The sequence below is a fragment of the Falco biarmicus genome, chromosome 3, assembly GCF_023638135.1.
Source record: "Falco biarmicus isolate bFalBia1 chromosome 3, bFalBia1.pri, whole genome shotgun sequence".
NCBI classification, from domain to species: Eukaryota; Metazoa; Chordata; class Aves; order Falconiformes; family Falconidae; genus Falco; species Falco biarmicus.
This window is the reverse complement of record NC_079290.1, coordinates 105,823,261-105,850,849: the sequence shown is the minus strand read 5'-3', so window position 1 is coordinate 105,850,849 and position 27,589 is coordinate 105,823,261. Positions and strand designations below refer to the sequence as shown.

The 27,589-nt window shown below is 55.0% G+C and overlaps 1 protein-coding gene across 5 annotated transcripts; it reads right to left on the bottom strand.

Annotated features, from left to right (window-relative positions):
* Nucleotides 1-2,262: 2,262 nt before the first annotated feature.
* On the bottom strand, nt 2,263-27,531 carry NPHP4 (nephrocystin 4). 5 transcript variants are annotated; one of them, XM_056331219.1, is made up of 29 exons: nt 27,433-27,531; nt 26,248-26,438; nt 25,525-25,656; nt 22,935-23,107; nt 22,558-22,622; nt 22,125-22,277; nt 20,970-21,106; nt 20,307-20,473; nt 20,097-20,223; nt 17,822-18,001; nt 16,939-17,068; nt 14,587-14,633; nt 13,663-13,877; nt 13,373-13,564; nt 12,556-12,743; nt 11,786-11,946; nt 11,185-11,365; nt 9,904-10,032; nt 9,478-9,680; nt 9,177-9,403; nt 8,885-9,074; nt 8,647-8,730; nt 8,391-8,547; nt 7,991-8,076; nt 6,979-7,064; nt 6,373-6,553; nt 5,629-5,808; nt 4,655-4,798; nt 2,263-4,474 (listed from the first exon to the last, which is right to left on the bottom strand). In XM_056331219.1, the coding sequence occupies exons 2-29, from the start codon at nt 26,380-26,382 to the stop codon at nt 4,334-4,336; spliced, it is 4,191 nt and encodes a 1,396-aa protein (XP_056187194.1). In that variant the 5' UTR covers nt 26,383-26,438; nt 27,433-27,531; the 3' UTR covers nt 2,263-4,333. The 5 variants fall into 5 exon arrangements, with proteins under 5 accessions (XP_056187194.1, XP_056187193.1, XP_056187192.1 ...); XM_056331218.1 differs by having other exon boundaries at nt 27,347-27,492; XM_056331217.1 differs by lacking the exon at nt 27,433-27,531 and having other exon boundaries at nt 26,248-27,300.
* Nucleotides 27,532-27,589: the final 58 nt, after the last annotated feature.

The window sequence follows — 27,589 nt, the reverse complement described above, 5'->3', positions numbered from 1 at the left end:
TGATGGGCTGGTCGTGCCTGCACAGCCCCAGGGTTCAAGCACTCTGCAAAGGGACTCACTCAGGAGCGGGCCAATGCCAGCCAAAAAGTGATGCACTGCTCTGCCAGTGGGATGCTGTGTCTACTGTAAGATGCCATACCATGTCGGGGGGACAGCACGGGGTGCCTTCCCACCCCCTTCCACTGCTCAGGGTGACACGGCCACCCTCGGCCCTGGCCAAGCCTCACCAGCAGGTTGCAAAAGTGTTTGCTTGATGCTGCAGTGTCGCTTTCAAACACGTCTATTGACTTTCAACTTGGCAGAGACTCTAAATACTCATTTTAGCTAATAAAGATACCCGGTAATGTCGTATTGCAAGGCTGGCGAGCTCCCAGTAAATATTATGGTGAGCCTTTGTTTAATTAGAGGTTTCTCAGGCAGACGCAAGTTTGTCCTCATAATGGAAAAATAAGCTGGGTTTCAAAGTTTGGGCTCGAGGCGCACCCTGCTGAGGCTTGGGCACCTCGGGAGCTGGCTGCCGAAAGGGCACGTTGCTGGTGCAGGAGTTTTTGCATCCAAGTCCCTTTTTTCTTTTTCTTTTTTTTTTTGGTTAATTTATTTTCTCATTTCTAGCTGCTATTTTTAGTGGCCCCTCCCTGCCCTGGGCAGATATACCTGCTCTTCAAATTCCTCTGCCGCTGTTCTGGCAATGCCTCCTGTCTCTGAAAACTGGGCATAACCTCCAGTGCCAAGGGCTGGGGATGTGGTGGTGCCAGCGCTGGTGAGCCGGTGCAGCTCCGGGGGGAAGGCAGCGCAGGCAGCCACGTGCAAGCGTCAGGCAGGGCTTTCTGCCTGCTCCTGCCTCCCCTAGGTTCCAAACGCAGCCCTGGAGAGGCTGTTTGTTCTGAGGATCAGTAAAGTTCAGCCACCGCAGCAGCGCACCGATGATGACTCCTGTCTGGGTAGGCAAATAAATTTTGATGGGTTTTCCATCCACCCTGCTCAGGATGGGAAATGCCAGCACTGGCTGGGCAAAGCTCACGGAGAGCCAGCAGCACACGGAGGCAGCAGGAGCAGGAGCCATCCCAGTGCAGCTGCCCCAGTCACCTCCCCGCAGCACATCCACAGCTGGGGAGGGCAGAGGAAGGCCCCGGGGCAGCAGTGCAGTGGCGCACATGCCGGCATCCCTCAAGGCTCCCAGCATCGCTCCAAGGCAAGGGAAGCCCACGTCCTGCGGCGCTGGGCAGCCAGGCCAAGCGACAGCTACGACCCCACCAGGATACCGGTGCCTGGAGAGGCAAAGCACAAGTGGAATCAAACCGAGCCGTGGAAAGCCTTCAAAGCGCCTGGCAGCGATCCTGCCTTTGCCTCCAGCCAATTCAGCAACCCACCCCTGACCCCTGCCAAACGAATTCCATTAAAGAGCTGCTGTTCGATCAATTAAAGAGCCGCAAGTGTTTGATCTCCTTTCCCCAGGAAAACACCGCAGTCACGATGCTGCGGGCAGCAGGGAAAGGCAGCCCCTCACCAGGTCTCTCCCAGGACCTGTCCCCCGTGGGCTGTGCTGCCTTGGGAACCCAGCTGGCCCCACCAGCACCAGTGCTCACCAGCTGCCCCAGAGCTCAGGCAGATTTAAGAGACATGGGGTTGCCTGCCTGAGAGCATCGGCGAGACAAAGGCAGCGATGCTCCGGTCCCCGAACACTCCCGCCTGCTCTGAGAGGGCAGAGCACTCCCAAGAGTTACCAAAACCACAGAAAGCGCTTCCCAGTCTTTTCTTCCCTGTGTGCTTCGGTGACGAGATGTGAGCCAAGATTTTTAGGGTGAATTAATTATATTGTTACCGGAATCGAATTTTCTTCCTGACCTGAATGAAATGGGAAGAGAACAAGTTGCATGCTAGGCACACCATGCTACGAGCATAGTGTCATTAACGGGGACAACTTCGTTGACAAGCGTGAACCCAAGAAGTGGCTCTGCCCCAGCTTCTTGTCCCTGGCAGGGCCAGGCAGCAGGCACTGCTCCTGTGCCTGCACCATGCTCTAGCAGCAGCAGCTCCAGCATTTCCAAGGGCCGTGGCTTCAATGCCAAGCAGCCCCGCACACAGTGCTCGCTGCATGCCACACACCTCTGCGGAGGCTCTTTGCACTCTGGCAGGACAGGGTCTTGCCCCCCAAGGCCCCCTGCTCATGGGGCTGCCCCTCTGCAGACCCCGCCACGCCGTGCCGACAGACCTGCTCAGATCAACCACTGCGGTTTGCTTACGTTCAAAGAAAGGAAACAGTTTAATTAAAGCTAATATAGTGAAAACAATTTAATAGGCACCAGCAGGGCATATGAATGCCCTACAAAGATTTACGGGACTGTCCGTGCTGTAGGAAAGGTATTCCGGGCTGGAGGAGGTAGCATGGCTCTCACCTGCGCTCCCTCCCTGGACATACAGGGGAGAAGGGAAAAGCCCAGGCTGTGCCGCTGCCTCGCCCCAACTGGCTCCTGCTTTCTTGCACTCCACTTACAGTCTGCAGCTAAATATAGGCGCCTGTGTAAATAATCCAGCCACCTCATTACACCTCCATCATCTGCAACAAAGCCACTAGCACTTATCTAGGCTGGCCGGCAGACAGTTCAGACCCGCTTCATCACAGCTCTGCAGGAGCTTTTCCCACATACCCTTACACCACTCAGAAGTGACAAATTCTCACACACGTTTCCTAAACCAGTGCTGTCAGGGGCTTGCAGCACCACAAAGGAGGAGCAGCCACAGGTGTCCGGGTCCCTCTCGAAGGCACCGGGACACAAGACATCTCTGTTTCCTAATGAGAAAATCTTTTTCAGCTTTCCTTAACAGTCTCATCAGTTCTGCAGATTTTGGGTCAAAGCCATGGCACAGCTTTGGGGGAGCAGGCAGCATGCTGCCTGCACGGCTGCTGCCCACCGCACCGTACATATTTTGGTGAGCAAGAGCCACGGGCTGCAGCGGCCGGTCACGTTTCATGGCAGCGTGGCTGCCGAGCTGCCGGCTCAGCTCGAGTCCCCCTGACAGCATTCCCTGCCCGCCGGCACATCGCTCACTGGCGGCTGTGAACGCCTGGCACTCAAGCCGTCTCATCTGTCGCGGCGGAGGGTACAGCACCAGCTCATTCATAAGCCTCAAGAAATATCGTTGTGTGAAAACATAATGAAAATTATTCAGCTAATCTACTTTAATAACCCAACTTAGGGGCCTCTCTGTGCTGCAGACAGCATAATCATTTTTAAAATATTAGCTGTCATTTCCAATCAGGCCTTGGGAGGCAGAGGAACTCGGCACGCTACTTCAGTGGGGCTACTAATTCTCCAGCTTCAGACCCACAAAGAGGGGGCACAAGTCCCCTGGGAGCAGTGGGCTGCCCACCGGGGCTCTGCTCACCGCTCAGCCACAGCAGCAGAGGGGCACAGCGAGGGGCAGGGATCCCCCAGCCACCCCCACGGCTGACACCCCCCTTTGCCTGCCTCAGCTCCCTTCTTTCTCACCTCTCTGGGTTTTTCCCCTCCACACAGTGATCTTAATACATCACAGCGTGAGCGAACAGCTATAGATGTGCTGTGAACTGGTGAGGAATGGGGGGAGCCTTTTAGCACCCAACACGCAAGATCACAACACATGGGGATGGGGCTGTCAACCCTCACCCCCCGGGGCATCAGCCCGCACCTTATTTTCCCATCATTCCCCTCCGCCTTCCCTGCCTGGACACCCAGATGCTCCATGGAACTGGGAGAGGACACAGGGGACCCCCAGTGCTCCCCACCACAGGACTGACAGCAGCACAACGGTGGGAAGGGTGAGCCCAGCACTCGTCTGCACAGGATGGGGACGCAGAGTGTTTCCACCTCCCACAGACAAAACCGCTGCCTCACTCTGCCAGTTCTGCGCAGCAAGTTTAACTTTATAAGGATGAGCAAAAAGTATCAAAAAAGCCAGAAAACTGCTGCGGTGTGTACAAAACTCAATGTATAACATAAAATACTTCAACAATATTCTGCAGAATCAGATCTGCAGACTTTTGAAGATGCCAACAAGCCTAAAATACAGTAATGCTTAACAAAAATAAGGACAACCTGCAGCCACAACGTGTGGTAACAAATACGTCTGCTCTCCCCAGTTTGTGCTGACGGAGCCGTGTGGCAGCGCCCGCGCACATGGCAATGGCCCAGGACCCCAGCAGACAGTGAGACCTCCCGGCTTGGTGACTACGAGGGGACCAGGGTCACAATGCCCTGTCAGAGAGACATGGGCATCTCCGAGGCAGCACTACCTGGGGCGTAGCGGTGGCCGGCACAGAGGCCAGCTGCTTTGCTGCAGTAGGCGGGTAGCCTCACCGGTAGAGGACCTTCACACAGAAGGTCTCCTCATTCTTGTCCTCACGATCATTGATGTGAATCAGGATCTCCTCCTCACCTGTGCTCTGGCTAGGGGCGAAGCGCAAGCCGATGGTGTACACCTCCCCGCCGGCAACCTGCAGGACAACAGGCGGGAGGAGAGGCAGCGGGACCAGCAAGGACCCCTCAGCCTGCCCTCCCTCCCCAGCTTCCCAAGGCAGCACACCCGGCATCCACTGAGCACCACGCCACACATCGCGTGTTGCGGCCGCATGAAGGCAGGGGTCTGGCAAGGGGGCAGAGGCGGCAGGACGTACCTCAAAGGAGTCCTCCTTGAACTGCAGGAGGTCAGGTCTGTTGGTGTACAAGAAGTAGAGTCGGGGCGAGGGGTAGGGGTTGGTGTAGGTGATGCACTTGTTGCAGCCTCTCCCGCCTCCCACGGGGAGCGAGATCTCGAACGCCTGCAGGTCAAGCACCAGCCATAGCAGAAGCGGCACAGACGGAGGGAACAACAGGCGCTTCCCCACATCAACTACGGAGAATTGCCTCTCACACCGACACACCGCGAGGGGAGTTTTGGGGACACACTGCCTTATGTCTCCTCCTCTCCCCTTTCTCCACCTTACATTCGAACTCTGCCAGCAGGTACAAAGAAAGCACCTTTGAGCAAAAGCCACCTTCTCACACTGCTGCTGGCACCAATGCGCTCACAGAAGTAATTACGAGCCCAAGCAACAAAGGGCCAGGGGAGCAGCTGGGACTGGCCAGCTCATTCTCCAGCTAATTAATGGACATCCACAGGGAGAGCCATGGCACTTGCTCAGGTAACACCCTGCAGCACCGGAGGCAGGCTGGCACTTGGCAGAACACTAAGGCATCAGTTTAAATGCCAATCCAAACTTCCCCCTGTACCGAGGGTTTCAGGAAAATGTTTTTAAAAGGAATGCATCAGCTGGGAAATGTAATTTTCCATCTTGGAGGCAAGGCCTCTGCCAGCACAGTGCTACCAGAAAGCAGCATGCTGTAGCTTTAATTTCACAACAAGGGATACTTTGGAGTGGCACTTCTCAGCATGGGACTGCCTTCAAAAGAGCAAAAGGTGTTTTACCACGGTCTTCTGCAAGACTATTCAAGCACCCGAGGGCTAAGTGTGTGCTCAGGGCAGCAAAGACCAAAACACCCATGGATGGAAAAAGAAGCAGCAGCAGGGTACGGCCCTGAGTTACTGGCTGGACCGTGACCACTGGTCCAGCACCATCACGGCCTATTCCCCGCACGACAGCCACCGTACCTTGGAGATGAGGGGCTGCCTGCAGGACAGGCAGAGCAGCCAGGATGACAGCAGCTGGTGGGACTCCACATCCACCAGATTGAGGTAGATGAACCTGTTGCCAGCCCGCCGAGGCCTCACGCCGATGTACAGGTCCTGGATGCCGTTGGCAAGGAGAGCGAAGGCACCATCTGGATCCAGCTGCAAAAACCAACACCAGGAGCTGCAGCCACCCCTGCGATGTCCAGCTTGGAGCATAAACTATACCCAGCTGCTCTTAAAAACCCGTGCACCTATGCCACCGCTGCTGAATCCCACCTACACAAATACACCGGGATTGGCTTCCTATCAGGAAGGGTAACAGCCTCTTGCTCAGGGAGAGCCAGCTACTCCCCAGCCCTCCCCTCCCCTTGCAGGCTTCATTCGGGGAGACTTTCGCTTTTGTTTACGTGACAGCGATGGAGTTTTTGTGCCTTTTATTATTCACATTTGCAATTACGGCCGAACAAATTCTAAAGAAATTGTTAGTCTTCAGACGGTCTCATTAACGCAGATAATTTGCCCTCTGGGGTTTTGTGCCAACGATCCTACACATGACAGCTCTAATCAAAAGATAATTATCACAAACACTTTACGGCAATAAGTCGTTCATAATTCCAAGCGGGCTGCCTTTCCCTTTCTGTGAGGGATTTCACCAGGCCGGTCCAGGCCCGCCCCCTGCTCCCCACCGCCACCAAGGACCTCAGAGGCCCTGAGCCCACCTACGGGGGGTACCTCCAGCTCCTGGGGGTGGGAGGTGAAGGCCTGCACCCTCCGCGTGGCCAGGGTGCCCCGCAGCAGCAGGGAGAGGCGGGTGAGCTGCCCGACGGTGCAGCTGACGTCCAGGCGCTGCAGTGAGTGCAGGTAGAACTGCCAGATCTGGATGGGCGCTGCCAGCCACGTGTCCCTGCAGGACAGACAGACGGACAGGGCTTGCCGATGGCACCGCAGGCTCAGAGCAAGCAGCCAAATACCAAGGGGTGAGCCCAAAGCGGGAGCCTGAACTCCAGGTGAGCATCTCCCAAGGAACCCATTTCAATCCCACCCATTCCTAAAGCATTATCTGATGCAGAGATAGCCCGGCTGGCTCAGAAGGCTTTAGCCAGCACTCCAGGGATGCTCTTGCCAGGGATTATTCAGAGGGAAAGAGAATGATGTAAAACCCTAAGCTGTAAGCATTTTGGGAAGCCTCCTGCCCAGCCTTGTGCTGCTCAGCAAAGCTGGCTGGGCTTGGGAAGCCACGAGCAAGGAAAGGGCGGCGCGAGCTCCCCTCCTGCCCTGCCAGGCGCTCGGGGCCAGCTTTTCATGCTTTTTGGGGGTCCTGCTACTTACATGTAAATAGCAACAAAGAACTTCTTAATCTGCGGGCTTGGTCCTCCAGCTACTTTTAGGAACATGTCCTGCGGCTCCCCAGGCCCCTGTGTGCAGAAATCAGAGCATCATCCCAACAGTTAACCTCAAGATCAAACCAGCTAACGAGGACTCCAGGGTTTCCTTCCCATTAACAGAAAAACCCGCCACCAACCCACTTATGAAAGCAGATGCTTTCAGCATCTAGTTAAACTGTGTTATTAAGTTATTATACAGCTTGGCTGAGCTCTTCCAGTATTTTTAATTACAAAAGAGGATACAAACGACTATCGCATTCCAGGTCTGCATCTGTAATCAAATTTTGGCAAACTTTCCCCAAGTTCTCTAACAAGCTATAATCCAATTACCACGCTAACGCATTTCTGCAACAGCAATTAGCAACTACCCTTCATCACCATCTGCATGTATGTGCCCAAATTTAGTTTTCCTTTCCACCTCCCCCAGCCACAAAGCCAGCCCTGGAAACTTGCACTGGGCATATCCATGCTTGGGGAGGGAGGCAGAGCGACAGCTAGGCTTGGCCCAAAGAGCCGCTCAGCCTGGCACTGCCCTCCCCACCGCCCCAGCACCACCCCGCAGGGAGATGCTCTGCCACGCATCCAGGGGACGCGCCGTGCTCCTGCCTCCTGTCACCAGCAGCTGTGGCCACCCTAAACAGCAGGGAAGGTCTGTCCCACGCCTGACAAAAAGGCTGCTTTTCTCCAGCATCTTAATCATCTGGTATTTGCTCAAAAGAACAAGCAAGTACAGGTTGCTGCACAATGCGATAAGGCGCAACATTCCGCTTCAACCGCAAAAACAATGCGGCTTCTTTTAATTGGGAATAAAAGGCAATTCTGGCTTCATCACCGTCAGTGTTTCACTACTATGGGCTGACAAACGGGGATGCTCTGTGGGTGCGAGGCAGTTCTCTGCCAACAACCCACACTACAAGGGCACAAAGGATAGAGCAAAGCTGAAGCGTAACCAGTACCATATTTTTGGTTTCGCAAATGATGTCAGGGTCGCTGCAGCGAACAAACATCTCAGGCTGCCCCCCCAGCATGCCCACCGGTGCGCCTGCAGAGGAGAGAGACAGAGATTAAACTATATTCAGCATTTTGTCTGTTTGCTACCCCACGCAGCCACAGACCAGAATCCCTTATGCTGGGCTACCAGCAAACTCCACAGCCATAATGGTGCAGGGAATTAAGTATCAAATCAATGCAGGCAGGCAGATGAAGAGCAAGCGAGGAGCCCTCACCCTTTTGGAGCCTTGGAAGCAGCGAAACGCTCGCTGGGTGCTGCCACACCTCCAGGAAGGCCCCTATGAACCATGGGTGCCAACTAAAGAGGAAGAGCCCAAGCCCCCACCGGGCACACCGCAGGCTTACCAGGGAGGGTGTGCCAGGGGGGCAGCCGAATGGTCTTCTTCAGGAAAGTGAGCTCCGGGTGGTAGAAGCGAAAGGTCTGGTCCACCACATGGGGCTGCGGCTCCACCTTCACCCGCAGCAGTGCGATGGGCTTCCCCGCGCTCACCTGGAAGGAGACCTGTCCCGGAGGGCAGCAGGAGAGGAATGGAGTTTTGCCAGGAGGGATGCTTCTCCTCCCACGCAGCCCCTCGAGTGGCGTTGTGTCTGCCTCCCTCACCTGGATGTACTTCGTCCGCCCGGCCCTGCTCATCCCCAGGGAGCCGGCGGTCACGTCTGCACCGGTGCCAAGCCCTGCCGGCCCCTGCAGGGTGCAAGGGTGGGTTGCCTTGGGATGCAGCACTGCTATGGCTGCACAGTGCTGCCCGTGGCAGTACCCGCCACACCCTGCCGAGGCAAACACAGCTGAGGGAAATGCTTTCCGCTGGGAACAGCTCAAAACAGGGGCTTGCACCTACCTGCACTGCGACAACAGCAGGGTCCGCAGAGAAGGTCTGGTATTTGAAGGGGATGCGGACAGTCTCGTTGGGGCGCAGGTAGACCTGAGGCCTGAGGTTGTCACGGAGGTGGAACATCGCCTCTTCCACCGGTGTCACGCTCTTGGTCAGCTCCTTGAAGTGGCGCCACTCCCTCGGGTCCAGTATGACACTGGGGAGCAAGCGGCAGAGATGCTGGTAAGGACTGGTTGGGAGCTGGTGCTGCCCACGCATCAGCCCACACACGTGGGAGAGACCCCACCTTGGCCCCCACCTGAGCTCGGAGTGGTCCACTTCAATGGTCACAGTCTGCTGGATGCTGTAGGGGTTCTTCAGAGTGAACTCAAAGAACTCAGCCATCCCCAGCACAGCATGCACAGTGTGGGTGGAGGTGATGGCCTGGCTGAGCATCTGGCAGATGTTCTCGCCCTTGATGTGCTCCCGGTAGGTGTTGGTGATCTGCAGGTCCCGTGCGTGCCTGGCACACCGCTCCTGCCAGCCCTGCCAGGAGGGAGAGGACCATAAGCCCAGAACCACCACAGCAGGCCCCTGGCCCCTGGCACCCCTCTCCTCACCGACAGCTGGGGCATCCTCCCACCACTGGCTTCCTCCTGCTGCCGCACTAGTGCCATGCGCCGCAGCTTGCACCAGTTGGCAGCCTCAGCCTCACCAGGGGCATCCGGGGGGGTCAGCCTCCCCTCTGTCTGGTGGCTATGCAGCACAGCTGCCAGTTCGCTGTCCACCTCCACCAGCCTCCGTGCCCGCGACACCCGCCTGCCTGCAGGGAAAGAGCACCGTGGCACTCATGAAGGACCCCCAGTTAGTGCAGCCCCAAGAGCCACCCACAATGTTGTGGGGCTGGGAAAGGGAGCAACCAGATGGGGCAGTCAACCCACGGCTGGGGGCAAAGCGCCAGCACTGCAGCAGCAGAACTCGCAGAGACCCTGTCAAACCGAATCCACGTGGGGGGACAGGCTGAGCCCCAGCCCAGCAGGACTCACCACCAGCGGCGTTCAGAGAGAAAAAGCTGCTGGCTGGGATGCTGCCAGCACTGTCCGGTGTGGGCACAGTGTGGGAGCAGGATGGCAGCAGGGACAGCGGCTGCCCTGGGGTCTCCTCGCACGGGTGGCCTGCCATGAGAGGAGACAGGGGTGAGCAGAAATCATCCATTTTTCATTGTTATAAAGTCTACTGCAAATTTTTATCCTCATTGCAGGTCTTTACAGACAATTTTAAATAGCACAAGTAAATACCCGATTGCTAACGATGCTCTGTGAGCCCTACGGCGCTCCGTCCAAAGCCTGTCACTGTTACCACCATACATCCATCCACACAGATAGGGAGAAGCATCAAAAGCATGGCACCATCCCAAGCGAGTCACCCCTGAGCCCCTCACCAGCTCTGGTTTTCACTTCTGTGCTCTCCATCCCCAGGCTGCAGCACTGCCAGCAGCGCTGCCACCAGGCCAGGCACGTGCCACCGCATCTCTCCGCTCCTGCCACCATCCACACTCCCATGCAGGTCATACCAAGCAGAGCTGGACAAGGCTCTAAACCCTCTGGGTATTTACTCAGTGTCCAAATCCCATCCCCATCCTTAGGGCAGGGGCACCGAGCTTTTCAATAGTGTTTTTAACAACAGTATTTTGGAATTTAGAAAAAGAGGACAGGGAAAAAAAGAAATCAAAGGGTGGCTGCTATCCTGGTGCAGTATCTCTGCTTCCTCTCTCTCCTTTTGCAGGGTGTGAGTTAAACCTCTCCCTGGGTTGTGGATCTCAGACTCTCCTTCCCAAGAGCTTATCATCCCTTTGCAGGCAGAGCATGGAAATGACGATTTAAGATATCTTATAATGGAGTTAATCTTTCTTCTGAAGATAAGATTTTGAAACCTGGAGTCACTGCACATTTACAGGATGGGGAATTAAATATATAAAATAAGAGCAGCCAGCAGGTTCTGGGAAGAATAACATTCTTACAAGCATGGTTTGCGTTCAGGTACAGCCCTGTGCATGTCATGCACTTCTCCTGCAGCCCCGTGCTGTTTGCTAGCACTTAACTGCATGGTGCTGTCCCCACACCGCCAGCTTCTCTGCCACCACGCACTGACATTTGCAGCCAAGCAGGGACCGCAAGCACAGCCAGGAGCCATGCACCTGGAGCCGAGCAGCTGGTGCCAGGATGGGGGCTCCAACTGGCATTGGAGGTACTTGGCAAGGGGCGTGTGCCATGCGGCGCTGGTGCTGGCACCCAAGACTTATGGCCGCGTGAGTGCTGGGCTCTTACCAACATTGGCCAGGAAGAGGTGGAGGTGGCCCCTCACGGCCACGCGGATGCCGAGGGGTCGCAGGGCACCATGCCGCAGTGCTTCCCAGCCCATCACTGTCCCATCTGGCTCATACTCGGTCATGGCCACCTCCAGCTCATGGTGGGTCCTGATGGCTGCCCGGCCCTGGCGCAGCAGGGACTGGGGACAAGGCAAGGGCAGGTAAGGGGTAACAAGTTACTGAGGAAGTTGTCTGCTCTGGGGGGTAACAAGGTCTGGGTAAGGATGCTTCTGGATGGCCAAGGTCAGGGGCCTTTAGCCCTAAATACTGCAGGAGCTCCAGGGACATAGAAGAAAGTTAATGGTTTGCCATTGCTTTGGAGGAAGAGATGAAAAATCCCATGATTAGGGGCTTGTCAGGCTGACATTGGTCTCAGTTACACAGAGGGGCTGACAGCAACTCGATTACTAACGACACAAGGGTAAGGCAACAGCATCTCAACAAGGGACCAAAGGAAAAGTCAGGCTCTTCCTAAACACTCCTGCACACTAAACAGAGGTCTCCCACACCATTAGCAGTCCTGAAGGCTTAAGAGGAAACACCTTCAAGTTAACCAATACCTGCAGTCTGACAGCAGCAGACCCAACAAGGAGCAGGGAGTCTCCATCCCAGACGTCAATCTGGAGGCTGTGCTCGGCCAGGTACCGCACAAACCAGCGCTGCTCCCCAGGTCGCAGGAACGTGGGATCCACCATGTACTTCAGCTGCAAGCCTGGCAGTCCTGTGAGACACGCGACATTGCAACATCAGCATGGAAATGGAGCTGCTGCCAGCACCAGCACATCAGCCAGGACAGGGACACTCTTCTGGTTCAGAGAAGGCTGCCTGCTCACACACCCACCCTCTTTCACCTGACAAACCTGTCAGTCAATTAGCAGGGTCTAAATTCCCCCAGGATTGGCACATCCCACAGAAACGCTCGGTCTGTACAGACCCCCCTCTCATTGTCATTAACAGCTCCACACAGAGAAGGAGCTTCATCACTCACAAGTGTTTGGTGACCCTTGGGACCAGAATCTAATAAGCCACAGAAAGACAAAGAAAAGCATTCAGCGAGGAGGATCAGAGCTGCTCACACCGGGCGCTCTGCTCTCACGTGCTGCCTTTCTTTTCAAAGGCACTTAGCTGCAACGGGAGCCAGCAGCCTCGACATGCAAATAGCACCAACACTTAGTGTTTTACTTCAAACGCTGGACATTTTCAATGCTTTTCATGATGTGCCACACAAACTAGTCGAGGTTTACTATTAAAGCAGACACCAGCCTGTTCCTCATCGCAGAGGAAAACCCAAATCTGACCTATGGAAGAGGATGCTAAAACCAGAGCTTACCGCTGCTGTGGGCCCCATCCTTGTTCACCTGGACAAGAAGCTGCACTGGCACAGCCAGCCTGGTCGCCAACCCCCCGTCCATGCTGACCAGCTGCAGCCGAGGAGTGGTGACCGGTGGGAAGCGGTAGAACTGGAAGGTGAGGAAGATGGTCCTCGGCCACGTCCCCTCCATGCCATCCCGGGCATCCCTTGAGGGAGAAGGGTTTGGGTTAGCTTGTGGCACAGTGCTGCCTCCCCATCACGAACTCCTCATGTGTTTGGCACACACCAAGAGGCAGAAGAACAGGAGAAGATCAGCAGCATCACAAGTATTTAGACTTCTCTGAAGACAGCAGGCATACGGTTTGCCTTGGCTTTCCAAAAAGCTTCATAATTCCAGCTGTCTCCTGCCATATGCTGTGATGGAGAAGCCCAGCAAAGGCAGCATTTTACCTTCACACAGCACGCTACCATCCACGGAAAAAACACAAGCGGGGCCTCATCTAGCCAAAGCCACCCCCACGGGTGCCAACTTTCGCAACTCCATATGCATTTATGGAGAAACCCTGCATTAACCGTTTTTTACATCACATTGTGGCTAATGGATACAAGCAAAAAAAAATGGAACATGATTTAAGAGTGCCCAGAAAGGACAAGAGCATCATCATAAAACCCTCCAGGGTTTTGCCTGTATGGCAGGTGATGGAGGAAGCAGCACCTTTGTAAGGACTAAGGACTTATCCCACTCAAGCAGAGAAGCAGCTTGGAGGGATTTTGGGAAAGGAGGAGGCCCCTAGGGTCTGTCCACCAAAGGTACCATGAAGAGCTGCCAACCCACCTGCCAAAAGCCAAGAACTGTAGAATTATTTCATTGCCTTGCAGAGGGTCAGCTTCCTCCAACTCCGGGCTGAAACCCGCCAGGTCTACCGGCTCTGAGATTTCCACTGGCTCCTGGTTGCAGTCCAGGATCTCCGGGAAGCCGGCAGCATGCAGGCACGCCAGGAAGGCACGGGAGAGGGGCGTGCAGGAACTGATGGAGAAATGGGGGTGAGGTGCATGGCCACAGGTGACCCCGGCAGGCCGGGCGATGGGGAGGCGGGAGCCTGGGGAAGGGCAGCCGAGCATCACCTGCTTGCCTGCAGCCCCACAGCAGTGATGGGCACCTGCAGCGGGGTGAAGGGCAATGCCCGCAGCTGGTCGCTGGCACCAGGCTCTGGGTCCGGCGAGCTGAGGTCAGCCTCCAGGTGAACGATCCCCGCCTCATGCCAAAAGCCAGGGCTGAGCGGCAGTGCCGGGGGCTGGACCCTGCCCCGCGGTGGGGCCGACAGCTGGGACACTGACAGCTTGCGAGAGAGCGGCGAGTGTGAGCGCTCGCAGCCCCACGCCGGGGCCGGGTCAGAGGAGCAGCCCTCTGCAGCAGCCCACCCTGCAGAAACCCCTGCGGCGAGGTGGGCCAGCAGCCCTCCTTGCTAAAGCAGCTCAGCCACCTCATGCTCTGGCACCACCGCTCTGCCGAGAAGCGGCACAGCTCAGCTGCTCGAGGGTTCACATCCCTGCTACCATTCCCTGGCAAGGAGGGATGAGAATATGCAGCAGAAAGATCAAACCACTTAATGCAGTCTTATGAAGCCTTTCATTTCATCAAAAATATTTGTGTGCATTGATCCCTGCATCAAGATATAAAAAAGTATAAAGAGGGATCTTGGTATTCATAGCTTTAAATCCCGGTATCTCTACATGAAGAAATCATGCGTCACTGTCAGTATGTACCGGGGACAACAGTACCCAGCAAATCTGGGCTGTCAAAAACCAGAACTGCCCTTGCAAATACATCTGGGGTGCGAAAAGAGCCCAGGGAATCTTGCCCAGCCTGTTACAGGCAGGATCCATTTTGCTGCCCCAGAGGAGGTGGATTTGAGCAGGACACTCTTGGCTGCAGCAGCCAAGAAAACCAGCAAAGGACGTGACCAAGAGCACATCCTCAGCACATGGGCTAGCCCCCACAAACGCCACTGCCCACCAACCGCGTCCACTGGCACGCAGGATACTTACCCCTGGTCCCCGCGGGGAGGTTGCCATTCGTTGTGGGGCCGGCACACCTGCACAGAGGGACAGGTGAGATGCTCTAGCAGAGCCATCACCCCCAGGCCCCACCACCACCACCAAGTTCCCTCCAATCTCCCACCAGCCCTTTTAAATGTTGGGAGCAAAACCAGCTCAGCAATGTAGCTTACCATCGCTCAACCACTTATTTGACTTATTTTTCCAATAAGACTGCTGCCTTGGGGGGATAACATAGCACATCTCCAAACCTATCCATTATTTTGCCGGGAATTAGGCTAACTGCCGCAAAAGGCAGCTCCTCCATCCCCAGACAGTGCCGCCATTCCCTACGGCCACACGGCGCTGCCTAAGTGGGATGTTTAATGAGACGTGAAAGTTTTAGGATACTTAAGGTTTCTGTTGTTCCTCCGTTATTTCTGGTCACTCCCTTCATCTGTTCTTGCATTCATGCCCCAAAACGGTATGAGCTTTATCATATTTATAGTTGGCTGCTTGGCTTGCGTGGCAGCACAGCTGAGCTCACTGTGCCGCTGAGCTGCGGGTCCTTCAGAGCAGAGCAGGGGCACAGATGTTCTGTCTCTGCAGCCACGTGATGCTGAGACCTTGTTTTGCTTGCGCCACCATGTATGTGCCAGCTTTTTCATGCTGACCGCTATGCAAAGGAAACCACCCCCTCCCTTGTGGCTAAAACACTGTTTTCTTTCAGTTAGGATGGCTTCAGCCAGCGTTAAGGAGATGATGGACAGATCCACCAGCACCACCGACAGCTGAGCTGACCAATGATGCACTCCACCTCCCCCAGCCAGAAGGGCCAGACGGTGGCAAGTTTTCCAATGGAGCTCTACAAACAGTTCACCAAACACTCTTTTCAGCAGCTCGGGGTGCAGGCTGGCTCTTGCATGTAGCCACTCACCTCACGGCACTGCCCCGGGACCACCGCTGCATTTCCCAAGCTCTCCCCAGTGCCGCCAGACCCCAGCACCAGGGGAACACCATGCAGCTCACCCCCTAAAATCACCCTGCTGGGGCATGTCCCCATGCCGGGCACCCTATCCCCACTCCACCACACTCCCCTCAAGCCAGAGCATGCCAGTCTCGTGCCGGGCTGGAAGTTCGCTGTTGGCGCACACCTGCTTCTCCCTTCACCACACTGCAACTCCCTCAGCGTCCTGGCCGCTGCCAGCTGAAATGCTGCCAGGAAAACCTTTCAAGCAGTACCAGGAAGGTACCCACAGCAACACGGCCATGCCAAAGGGAGCCTAACCCCAGCGCGTTCCCAGCCTCACCAGACCCCTTCACTTCACCCCTGAAGCTTTCTGCTCTAAAGCCCCTTCCACCAGCAAACCTGGCTCCTCGCCGGCGGAAAGCCAGAACTCGCTGTGGCAAAGCTGTGATGCCACTGCCATCTCGTGGAAGGCACAGCAGCACCAGAGCTGGCCTGGAAGGTGCATCCCCTGCAGCGGCCATCACCCTGACCCACGGGCTGGCACCTACCAGCTCACCAGAGGAGCCGGGTAAGCTCGTGACTTGTATTTAAACGTTGTCAGGAACCTGGATCACAGCGCTGAGACCTGCATGGGAACTGGAGCAGGACCGACGCTGCAGAGGAAAGGGAAGTTTGTTTCCTACCGATCACAAAAGGGGGGATTAGACAGAAACAAGCCAGGCAGGAGCTCCAGCAGCTCAGGGCACGGACTCAACTCCGTGCCCAAACCCAAGCCAACAGCAGTTTTCTTTCCTCATCCAACACACACAGCAGACAGCCACTGAAACCCCGACCACCTGGCACCCCTGCACTACAGATGAATAGATGGATGCATGCATTCGCAGCCCAGTTTTCCCCAGCTAGGCACTGGCACAGCCCATGCACGCTGCTCGAATGCCTGCTGCTGTCATGCTCCCCAAGTGGCAGTGCGATGAGATTAACTGGTTTTTCCTCAGCCTGTAATTGATCTCTCTCATGTCCAGAGGGATTCAGTCCAGAGAGACGAGCAGCGGCACTGGCAGAGAGCAAGGGGCTGCTGGTGCAGCCGCTGTGCCTGTCCAGCGGTTTGGGGTGTTGAGCATGGGAGCCCCAGTGCCATCAGAGCAACCCAAAACAGGAGCGGGCTGGTGGCGCACCAGAAATCTCTGGGGATTTTGCACATGGCTCAGCACTACTATCACAGGGGAATTATGCAAGTTAAAAAGCGTGAGCTGAATTCAACTTGATGGAAACTCAGTTCATTCTTGTAATTCATAAACTAGCTCACTGAAAGCCATTGAAGTCATGTTTTTTCTCCTGAGCAGACACCAGTGCCACACTATATTTTAAATGTCAGCGATCTGGAAAACACTCACTCAGCGATAGCGTAGGAGGCTTCTCCGACTCGTCCCTGTCTTTACATCGGATCTCCGCAGTAGTTACAAGATGTTCTTCTGAATCAGTGGAAAAATGGAACTGGATAGTCCCAGACTCCACGTCCTTCCCCTAGAAATTGGAAATAAAATACTTTTAGACAGCATGCTACACGTAGCCTCCCTTGTACCTCTGACAGATGACTCCCTTGTCCTGCAGTCACAGAAATGGTGGCACAAGCCAGAGGCAGAGCTAGCAAGGGGTTGTACTTTAATAAGCTGATCAAATACCTCTGTCCTTGAGGAGACACACACCTGCCAACTCCACCCACTGCCACCCAGTATAAGATTTTACTGAGCAAGTTCTGCAGACGCTCATCCAGCCCTCTGTTCCTCCCCACGGCAGAGAGCAACCTGTGCAGCTTAGCACCACAGCCGTATTTTGGCCACACACCTGCCCCCCCATGACTCCTTGCCCCAGCCCTAACCTCCTTTTGCTGATAAATATTTTAGAGCAAGGTCTTTATCTTTTGCATGCAATCACTCAGAATAAGCCAGCTCAGCTCACGGTGGCCTCCAAGAAGTATCACAGTAAATAATTGTGTCGACCAGCTACATGACAGCTCAGTCTGCACGTTTGCAGTAACTAAAGTCAAGCAGCGTTCGGCACTGAGCACACTGTCTGGCTGCATGGATGCTCGCTAGCAGTGGCGGGGAGGCTGTCCCCTCCTCTCCCCATGCCTCTGCATTCACTCACGGGTTTGCAGAGAACTTCTCCATTGCCTGGGCACTTACAAAGGTTTTGGCAAAGAGCCTCCCTCATGGCAAGCCTGCCCAAGCACCAGCAACATCCCTGTGTACTTGCCATGCAGAAGCAAGCCCTTACCTTGTTGGAGCTCCTGCCGCTCGGTGGGGTCCGGCAGACCAAGGTTTGGCAGTGGCTGCGGTGGCACCCACACAGGGGCAGGACCACCTCCGTCTCACCAGCACCCGGGACGGGGCTCCAGGTGGCCCAGCACACCCAGCGTAGGTCGGTCACCTCACCACAGGCGCTGCTGGGCAGGGCCTGGATGGGAGCAAGGGGAGCGCAGTGAGCACCAGGCACCCTTGCCTCGTCACTGGGATGAGGGAGCAGGTACCGCCAGAGAAACACAGGCTCTTATCTACCACCATGCCTTGCCATGCCCAGCTCCAGCATCACAGAAACCGCTCCCCTTCAACCCATTTTGGAGACACACCACTTTTCAGCACCTTATTTCTCTTTTTGTACCTGTTTTCTCCCCCACCAACCACACCTTTCTGCTCCCATCACTTTGCAGGCTCTGAGGAGCACCAGAACTGCTGCCCTGATGGAGAGAGAGACATTCGTCCCAAGGAGGGGAACCAGGATCATGAGACTTCTCAATGGAAGAGGACCAAGGTGGCCTGCAAGGTTTCTAGGTTTGCTTCTCTTCCCTCTGCCAGCAGCACCGCAGGCAGAACCGGTGCCTTCCTACCTGATTTCACCTCTTCAAGGCTGACAGCAAACTCAGCTGCACACAGGTACAAATACCATGTTCTCCCTGTAAACCCCGTACCGCACTTCCCACACGGGTGCTCTTTGTTTTTTTCTTGCACTTACCCCGTTTACCCAGCCCGTCACCAACATTATTCCATTTCCTGCAGGCTACAGCTGCGGGACAACAGACACCCACACACCAGGTAATCGTACCTCATCCTTTCACCAAGCTACACAAGGAATTAACACCTCTAGCTTATGGATCAGTGTAATATAATGCTGACACAATATAAAACTGCAGCATAACGCTTTTCAAAAATAACAGGGTTTTCAGCCCTTGTAGGTATTTAGCACACATAGGCTGGGACAAAGACCAGCACCCAGCCAAAGGGCTGTAACCCGCTCCCTCGAGCAGCTCCGTTAAGAGATATAAGTTTGACACCCCCCCCCCATCCCTGGCAGATGGGAAAGGCAGCATAAAGTCTTCCACTTACCCAGGCACATCCACAGCCACCCCCAAAACCAAAGGAGAGGCACAGAAGCAAACCAAGGTCTCTACCAGTACCTGCAATCACCCTCACAGCCTGCTAATTATGGCACGGAAGACAAGGCAATCGGCTCCGCAAGCCGCTTGGGATTAACCACTCCGCCTAAGGGCTGCACCACAAAAACCGGCTCCACCACCACCCCAGCCAGTGCTCCGAGCACCCAGCACAGCCAGACAGATCTGTATCTGGAGCCCCAAATCTCTGCGAGTCCTTGGGTTTTAGCTTTTTCAAGGACTTGAACCCAACACATGATTTCCAACAGCAAGGCTCAGCTTCTCCTACCCCCATAATGCAAATCCCTCTGGCCTGGCACACATGTCCCACTCTATAAATACCCATTTTCCTCCCAGTTTTGCTCTGGACAAGAGGACACTTGCTGCATTTTCAATGAGCATCTTAGTGGGATGATTAGAGCCTCCTAACAAACCCACAGCCACTGATTCAGCCACGCTACAAGCTAATGGCTCCAACAGCCAAGGGTCTCTGGAGCAGACGATTGAGGGGTGGCCTAACCTGAGTTGGACCTGCAGAAAAGTTAAACTGAAATACATGTACGGGATCAATAAGTAGGCATTAGCAAGTATGGTCTCTGCAATCAATACACAGACTTCTCCAGGCTTTAACGTCTGGAAAACATCAGGCTGAAGCTCAAAAAAAACCCCTCAGCATTCAGAAAATTTAAAAAAAAAAAAAAAAAAAAAAAAAAGAGTGGGAGGGGCTAACTTCTTTTTGGCATAAACACTATATTCTAAATAAAACCTTTTTTAAAATTGAAAACCATCTGAAATTTTCCAGATTAGTCTGCCAGAACACTACGGGACCACTGCAGGTTACGTTTCTCCATATACATATACTCGGTGGAGAAACACAACCACACGCAATTAAAATGATTCAACAAGCTCATTTGCAGGATATTTTGCATAGCGCTGTGAAAAGCACCTGGACACAAATGGCAGGCAGCGTGGCCGCATGAAGGGGGGGCCACCACATCCTGGGGGGTGCAGGACAGCAAAACAGGAGCAGAGGATGGAGTTACTCCGGAGGGCTCGCTCCCCCAGCAGCAGATCTCCACTTAACAAAGGACAGAGATGAGGTGCACGCACACTCAGTCCTACCTTCCCACCACCTCTCCCCGAGCTGCAGAAGATGTACTCCAGCTGGAAGCAGACCTTGAACGCTGGGTGAGGGACCATTTCGCTCAGGTGGATGCAGCTCCTCAGCACCAGGGCTCGACCCACGCCCCTGCACCAGGATGCAGAAGCAGCTGTGGGCAGCACCTTAGGCAGGAGGGAAGCAGCACTGGCAGTGGAGGGTGTCCTCCTTACCTGGCTCCAGAGCTGGGTGCCTCTGGGCAGCCGCCCTCTGCCACCTCTGCCTCTGGCACCAGCACAGCCACATGTGGCACCTGGACGAAGCGCAGGCCGTTGTGGACACCGACGTGCAGCCGTCGCTCCCAAACTGCCATCCTGTTGCCGTCTGGTGCAGCGTTAGCCTGCAACAGGCAAGTTTTCCAGCTTGGGCAGCAAGGCAGCACAGCATCCCTCCCTGCACTGCCCACAGTCAGGACAATTCAAGCAATCCATCAGAAGCTCAAAAAATGGGAGCCACCCCTCCCCGTAGCTGATGGATATTAAAATCTTTTGTCTTTGTGACAGAGTTGGTGCAAATCTGGCAATAAAGAAGGACTTGGCCAGCTGTCCTTACTGCACACCGAGCACTGCTTGTTCCTAAATATGCACTGCACCTGATCTTTGACCCAAATTCTGCTTATTCAAAACAAAGCCTATGCAGAGCACCTGTGTGCTAAATCCAGCCGTAAAGCAAGCAAAAGGCTTGTGCAGAGGGGGAAAAAAAACCCAAAAACAACCTATGTCAGACGAATACACAAACACCATTTATCTGAACTTTTCCACTCTGCCCATAAACAAAGCACTGTCATTACTGCTCGTGTGCTGCGCTTTCCCCTGCCATAAATGCATTGGCAGTACCTGAAGTAAGCGATCACTATTCAGTAAGTCCAGCAGTTCTTCCTCAAATTCCTCCAAGGAAGGGTACAGCTGGACAGACAGCCTCTCCAGATAGTAGGTGACTGGCTTCATTGGCTGGGGTTTCTGCAAGCAGTCACCTGAAAAGACAAGGCAGTAGCCCCAGGTCACACTGCAGCTGGGGGGGACATTGCCAGGACCACGGTGGCACCCACAGCCAAACCCGAGACAAAATCAGTGCCAGGGAGCCATGGTCACGCACAGGCCCCTGGCCAAAGGGCCACCATTGTTATGTGGCCATGGGGATTCTGCAGATGCACAAAGAAACGTTCCCACTTCACCCAGCTTCCCTGGCACACCCACGTCTTTACACCCAGGAGAGACCCAGAAATACCCAATGCCTTTGGTGTCAGTGGATGTAATCTGTTTACTTACTACAGCTACCGCCACCATTGTGCTGAGGTGCCCTGCAGTGCAAGATGCTGGCTCTCCCCTCTTCTGCTTCCGAGCAGTGGTCTTACCAGCACCAGGGACTCAGTTGCTTTGGACACCTCGCTCAGCTTTAACATTAACAGTTACAACCCCCAAAATGGTTAGCAGTAGGGTTTTCCAGGCAGCAAGCTGAAGAATAATTCAGCTGCAGAACTGAGAGCACTTTTTACCCTCTGAATCTTCAGATCACATAATTTTAATTGCAGCAGTGCGAACGGCAAGGCTGCTACCCATGGGGAAAGATTAATGAGGACTGAACGTGCAAGAGCTCGTCCCCTGAACCTGCCAGACCCCCAGTGATCCTGGGCCCCGTCACTGAGGAGGATGACTTTAAACAAGCTGCAAGGGCTTCTCCTAAGACTCTGCAGAATGACTTTAATTAAACCAACCATCGCTTATCCCTCGCAGCTTCCCAGGAGCAAGGCAATTAACGAACGGGGAACAGACTGAAGCCATTTTGACATCCTTCAGGCTGAGCTATGAATGCAAGGGCTGCAGCCCTGCCAGTCCACACAGAGGAGATGCTCATGCCAAGAGGCAGCACTGCAGAGAACCTGTCAGTGTTCCCAGGAACCCCATGTCAGCACCCTGCCCACAGCCTCCCCAGGGACCTGCTGCCTTCAACAGGAGCAGCACAGGCAGCAGGGAAAAGGAAGGAGCCCTTACTTGTGTCTCCGCACGCCGGCATCAAGCCGGGAACAGTCTGCAGTCCAGATATCAGGTTTTCAGGCAGGAGGTGGAATATCATCTCCAGGGGATGGTGGGGCCTCAGGGTGTACTGCAGGTGGCTTTTCTCCATCACCGTCAGGTATTTGTTCTCTGAAGAAAACATAACATCCTGACATGACCAAAAACAGGAAGACAGCTTTGCAGTGCCACTGTTGAAGAAATCATTATACACAAATGCACGTGTTGGAAGCAAAGGAAAAAAATCCTGTGTTTTCCCAGCCAGGCTGCTCCTGATTGTCAGTAAGGCACAGCCGCTTAGCCCTACCAGGACATGGACCACATAGCACATCAACTGGACACACAGAGTACTCATTGGGATAAGAGAGGCCACCAAGAAAGGAGCAAGACGCAACATCTTGCTGCTGCTTACTTTCCACAGGGTCCTGGAAGTGTGGGTGCAGTAGGGCACGTGGCGTCCCATGGTACAGCTTCAGTCTGAAAACAAAGAGCACACATGCAGCAGTCAGTAAATCCACCTGGAAGCTCATCTTCATCTTCCACAATGCTAACAGTACAGAAACACCTTCCTACTCTGCACCTGCAGTAAAAAAAACTATCCTTTAGGGAAAGGACAGACATCACTTACAAACCCATCACTGCTTCTTCAGCAGTGAAGAACTGCAGGTTTCTAAACACTGGCTTTGTTTCTGCAGCCCCAGGACCACCCTTTTTCCCCCCAGAGCAGCTATGCATGTTGCCACCCCAGTTCCCAGCACGCCCCAGCACACGGTGGCAGGGGAGACCTACACTCTGTCCTCAGCAGTCAGGTCTGTCGCCTCTGACCCGCTGCTGAAGAGGGGGATCACTCCAAAGCCACAGGAGAGATTCTGAGAGTCCCCATCCCCTTTCCTGGCTGTCACCACCACTTCCATGACGATGGTGATGCCATGGTGGTTCAAGGAGGTGTGGAAGTAAACATCCTGGGACAGGAAAGGAGAGAGGAAGGGTATTTCAGAGCTGGTAGCAGCAGCTGCAGGTAGAGCAATACCTGTTGCATTTGGACAGCCAGCAGCGCAACCAGAACATCCATTAAAACTTCCAGACAGCGGCTCACAGCAAATGACCTCCAGCCCAGCACTGCTCAGAAATCTCAGCCTCCTTAAATCTCAAACAACATTAATGTTTTTGGGGGTGGGGTTTTTTTTTTCCTTTTCTTCTGTTGCTAACACCTGTTTCCAGAGTCACTCACAGGCTGCAGAAGCCCACCTGCCATAGCCAGGGGAGATGGGGCTGGCCTGGACCTGAAGGCAGGAGCAGACAGGATACAGGTCACCTCCCTAGGACAGGATTTAAGGCTAGGTTAATCTTTCTATTAAAAACTCATTACCACGGTGTCCCAGGGAAAACGTTTACTGTAATCACAGGCTGTCAGGAAGGGATAACAGAGAGAGACATTACCACATCAGCCCAGGGAAATAAATCGTTATTCTATTATCTTTTATTGCAAAATGTTGAAATAATGACCGCTGGCTGCAGACTGATGCCTCGCCTTGCAAAGACAGAGAGAGCCCTTAAAGCGGATCTCTTGTAAAACCAAGCTCACCGCTCCCTCCATGAATGCTAACAGCTGTTTGCAACAGTGTTCTTCTCCCCTCAACCCTATGAGGACGATGCAGCACAGGGGTCACCTTGACCCAGCACACATGCAGATCCAGTCCCCTGCCCACGCACTTTCCTCCTCCAGTGAGGCTGGTGAGCATGCAGGCAGCACATGGCCTGCACCAGTAGAGGATGCAATGCTCCACGCTCCCGAGCAGCCAGCAGCTTCTCCTGCACAAGGAGCAGTGCCTTTAGACCTTCCCTCACCCTTCACAAATCGACTGCATCTGCACCTGACCTCTTTGCAACACTAAACTGCTGAACATTGCAGAGCTAAAAGATCCCAGTGCTCAGCTGCAGCAGCAGTCATCCACCTCTTCTCTGCCCCGGCGCCTTTGCAAGACCCTGAGTGCTGCAGATGCACCGTAAGCATGCAGGGCAGGCTGCAGGGGATGGGCAATGCAATTCAGCGACTGCAGAGGCATTGAGAAATGTAGTCCCCTAACACCCCAAAGCTCCTGCCAGCTGCTCCTGGCCACATGCCAAACACCCAGGAAGCCTGCAGACATAGGGATAGTGCTCGGAAAGGCAGCTCTACCCAGCATCTGGCAAAGTGGGGAGCAGCACCATGTTGCTCTCTCCACAGCACTCTGCCCTTGTTTTTTTCTCATCCCTCTTCCAAAAAGCAGGGAGCAGCACCATGTTGCTCTCTCCACAGCACTCTGCTCTTGTTTTTCTCTCATCCCTCTTCCAAAAGGCAGGGAGCAGCACCATGTTGCTCCCTCCACAGCACTCTGCCCTTGTTTTTCTCTCATCCCTCTTCCAAAAACCAGGGATAAGCTGGAAATTAAAACACTTGGGGAAGAAATGCACACATCAATGCCCCTCAGATACCACTACTGATCTAAATAAACAAAGGAGCACAGTGCAGATCTGTGCTAACTTCATCTGCAGCACTGGAAGAGGTGGAAACAAGAGTTATGAATTAGAAAACGTGACATCTCAGCTGTCATCCACACTACGGGGCAGTGGGATCTTCCCAGTAAGGGCGCAACCCAGCTGGCTGGTATCAGCAGCGGATGGAAGCATGGCTTTGGGCAAGTTTAGTTCCCAGGTAAGGAGAGAAAAGTGCTGTGCCAGAGGGAAGGCAGAGGGCAGGCGGGCTGCGCCTTCCCTTCCTTCCCACTCGTGAAGGAACACTGCTCTCTGCCGCCAGCTCTGAACACGGCAGGCAGCACACCGCGGCTCCCACGCCGTCGCCCAGCCCTGGAGATAATCCAAGACGCCAACTTCACCATTCCAATAAATCGTCTGTAAAAGCTTAATAATTGGCTGGTTTCTGGGGTGCGGGAAGCACCAGGAGAGAAAAGGGTTTGCTGCTCCTGTCTGCCTGCATGCAGGAGAATAAACCTCCGCAGATGAGGCACGGCAGCAGGCAGACCGACCACGGGCCAGAGCCCGTGCACACTTAGGACTCGCTGCTTTAAAAGGCTCACAGCTAAGTGTGCGGATCGTAGGCTCCCAAAGCGATCTGAGCTATGCTTCCACCAGACTAACAGAGTAAACCAGCACCAAAGGAGAGCAGCTTGGGGCTGAACTCTAACAAAGACAGCTTTTCCCTTTGTGCATTAAAAAACTCCCTCTCTAGACTTGGCTCCTGCAACTCCAGGGGCCTCCCTGTGGGATCACTGCCCCCCATTCTGCTTCTCGCCACCCCTTCCCAGGGGGCTGTCACGTTTTCCCAGACCCAGTTGGCACAGCAACTCCCTGGCCTACCCACAGCCCTCCAGCACCCTACCTCATTAAAAGCCACCCTGGCTGAGCGCGGCGGGGCAGTGCGGGCAGCTCGCCAGCTGCTCCTCCATGTCCTCCCGAAGAAGTGGTGGTAGGTGGTATCAAAAAGGGAGAGACGCAGCTGGTACTCAGCTCCCTGCAAGGCAAAACAGGACAGGAGACACAGGCATTCACACCCACTCAGGGACATGCCAGCTCAGCACCCTCAAAGCTGCAGAACACACACTTCAGTAAAAGAGGACAAATAATTCCCGTTTCCTGATGGATGCCCGAGTCAGGCAGGCAGCCCCAGACAGCTTCGTGCATTGCTGGAGAGCCTGTCTGAAAGCCAGAGCTTGAATGAGCCAAGCGAAAGCGGAAGAACTGAATGTGAAGCATATCACAAAGGGGTGGCAGACTTCTGAAGTTACTACCATAGTAGTAGTAAAGCGCTACCTACAGAATGTAGATTAAAAATGCTTACTCAAATTTATAATGAACAAAAATTATATTAAGAATTAAACACTAACTCAGATTTGCAGGTAAAAACACATGGGACTGAGACACGGTTCCAATTCATGCTTCTGGGAGTTACAGTTTGATCCCCCAAAACAAGGAACCGTGTTTTGAAAGCCTCCACTGCTGTGAGCTCTGGCCCACAGACAAAGCAAGTCCCAGCAGCACCATGGAATGGGTTTGGCAAGAAGATACTGCTGGCCTCCCCACTGCAGAGCCAAGTCCCCCCTACCTGGGTGAAGACAGGCCCTTCTAGGTGCTTCAGGACACACTGGAAAGCCGTGGAGCGTTGTGGGCGAGCCTGTCTCCGCTGGGAGTGGGGAAGAACAATGACATCCTGCAGAAACACCCGCTCCCACTCGCTCATCCTGTTCCCCCAAAGGTCACCTCTCCCTCCCGGCGTTGGCTAGGGCGAGCGCTGGGCTGGAAAACAGCAGGAAAGGTACACAGCGGGATGGCACACTGAGCGGGACACGTCTGGGATGGCTCCTGGGCCCTGCAGCACCCATAGGAGTGAGCAGCTCAACTGGGTGTCTCACCAAGTCCCAGGGCACAGCTGGGTCACCCGCGGGGACCAGTCCCACTTCTCCCATACCATAAGACATACACAGGTGCATACAGCTGCCCATGCATATAGAAGTGTGCACGTGCACAGAGATCCACAGACGCACACATATAGATTGCCACATATGTAGGTGCATGTATACACAGACCTGCATACACATGGGTAGGCAAACCGACACCCAAATACATACATGCATGCCTCCGCTAAGGCCCACACACCTACATGTGCACATGCAGGTATTTACATATGTACCACAGGTGCTGTGGAGCACCGGGTCAGCGCACCTTGGCACCCACCCGTGCCTCCCTGCAGGTGTGGGCACACAGCAGGTGGGGTTGGGCCATTGCCCATGGCAGGCTGGGTCAGGCCCATTGCCCCCGGCAGGCCCCCTGCCCTCGGCAGGCCAGGTCAGGCCTGTTGACCTCGAGTCAGGCCCGCTGCCCTCAAGAGGCCGGGTCAGGCCCGCTGACCTCGGCAGGCCCACTACCCTCGGCAGGCCGGGTCAGGCCCGTTGCCCTCAGCAGGCCCACTGCCCTCAATAGGCCGGGTCAGGCCCGCTGCCCTCAGCAAACCCGTTGCCCACGGCAGGCCGGGTCGGGCCCGTTGCCCTCGGCAGGCCTGCTCGCCCCTATACCCACCCGGGGATGTATACACGCGTGGGTGGCCAAGGCCGCGGGGGACCTTACGCTGCGCCCACCCGCGCCCCCAGCCCGCCCCAGCTACGCGCGCCCCGCAGCACCCACGGCGCCGGACCCCTCCCGCGCACCCATCGCGCCCCGGCGCAATCTTCCCGGGCGCGACCACCCTCGCGCCAGCCCGGGGGGGATACACGGCCGCGCCGCCACCGCTCACCGCCCCGCCGCCCGCGCTTCCGCGCTCCCTCCCGCCGGCGGATGGCAAGGAAGGGGCGGCAGCGGGGCGTTCCCGGAGCGGCGCGGAGCGCGGCGGCGGCAGTAAGACGCGGCAGCGGCGGAGGCCGCCTCCACCCCCCCGCGCGGGTGGTCGCGCC

Coding starts and splice junctions, on each gene's coding strand:
- NPHP4 (XM_056331219.1), bottom strand. CDS start 26,382: ATGAGCGAGTGGGAGCGGGTGTTTCTGCAGGATGTCATTGTTCTTCCC. Junction 21,107..22,124: donor GCCGGCGTGCGGAGACACAA/GTAAGGGCTCCT, acceptor TTGTCTTTTCAG/GTGACTGCTTGCAGAAACCC. Junction 17,069..17,821: donor GCGGCAGGAGCTCCAACAAG/GTAAGGGCTTGC, acceptor TCCAATTTCTAG/GGGAAGGACGTGGAGTCTGG.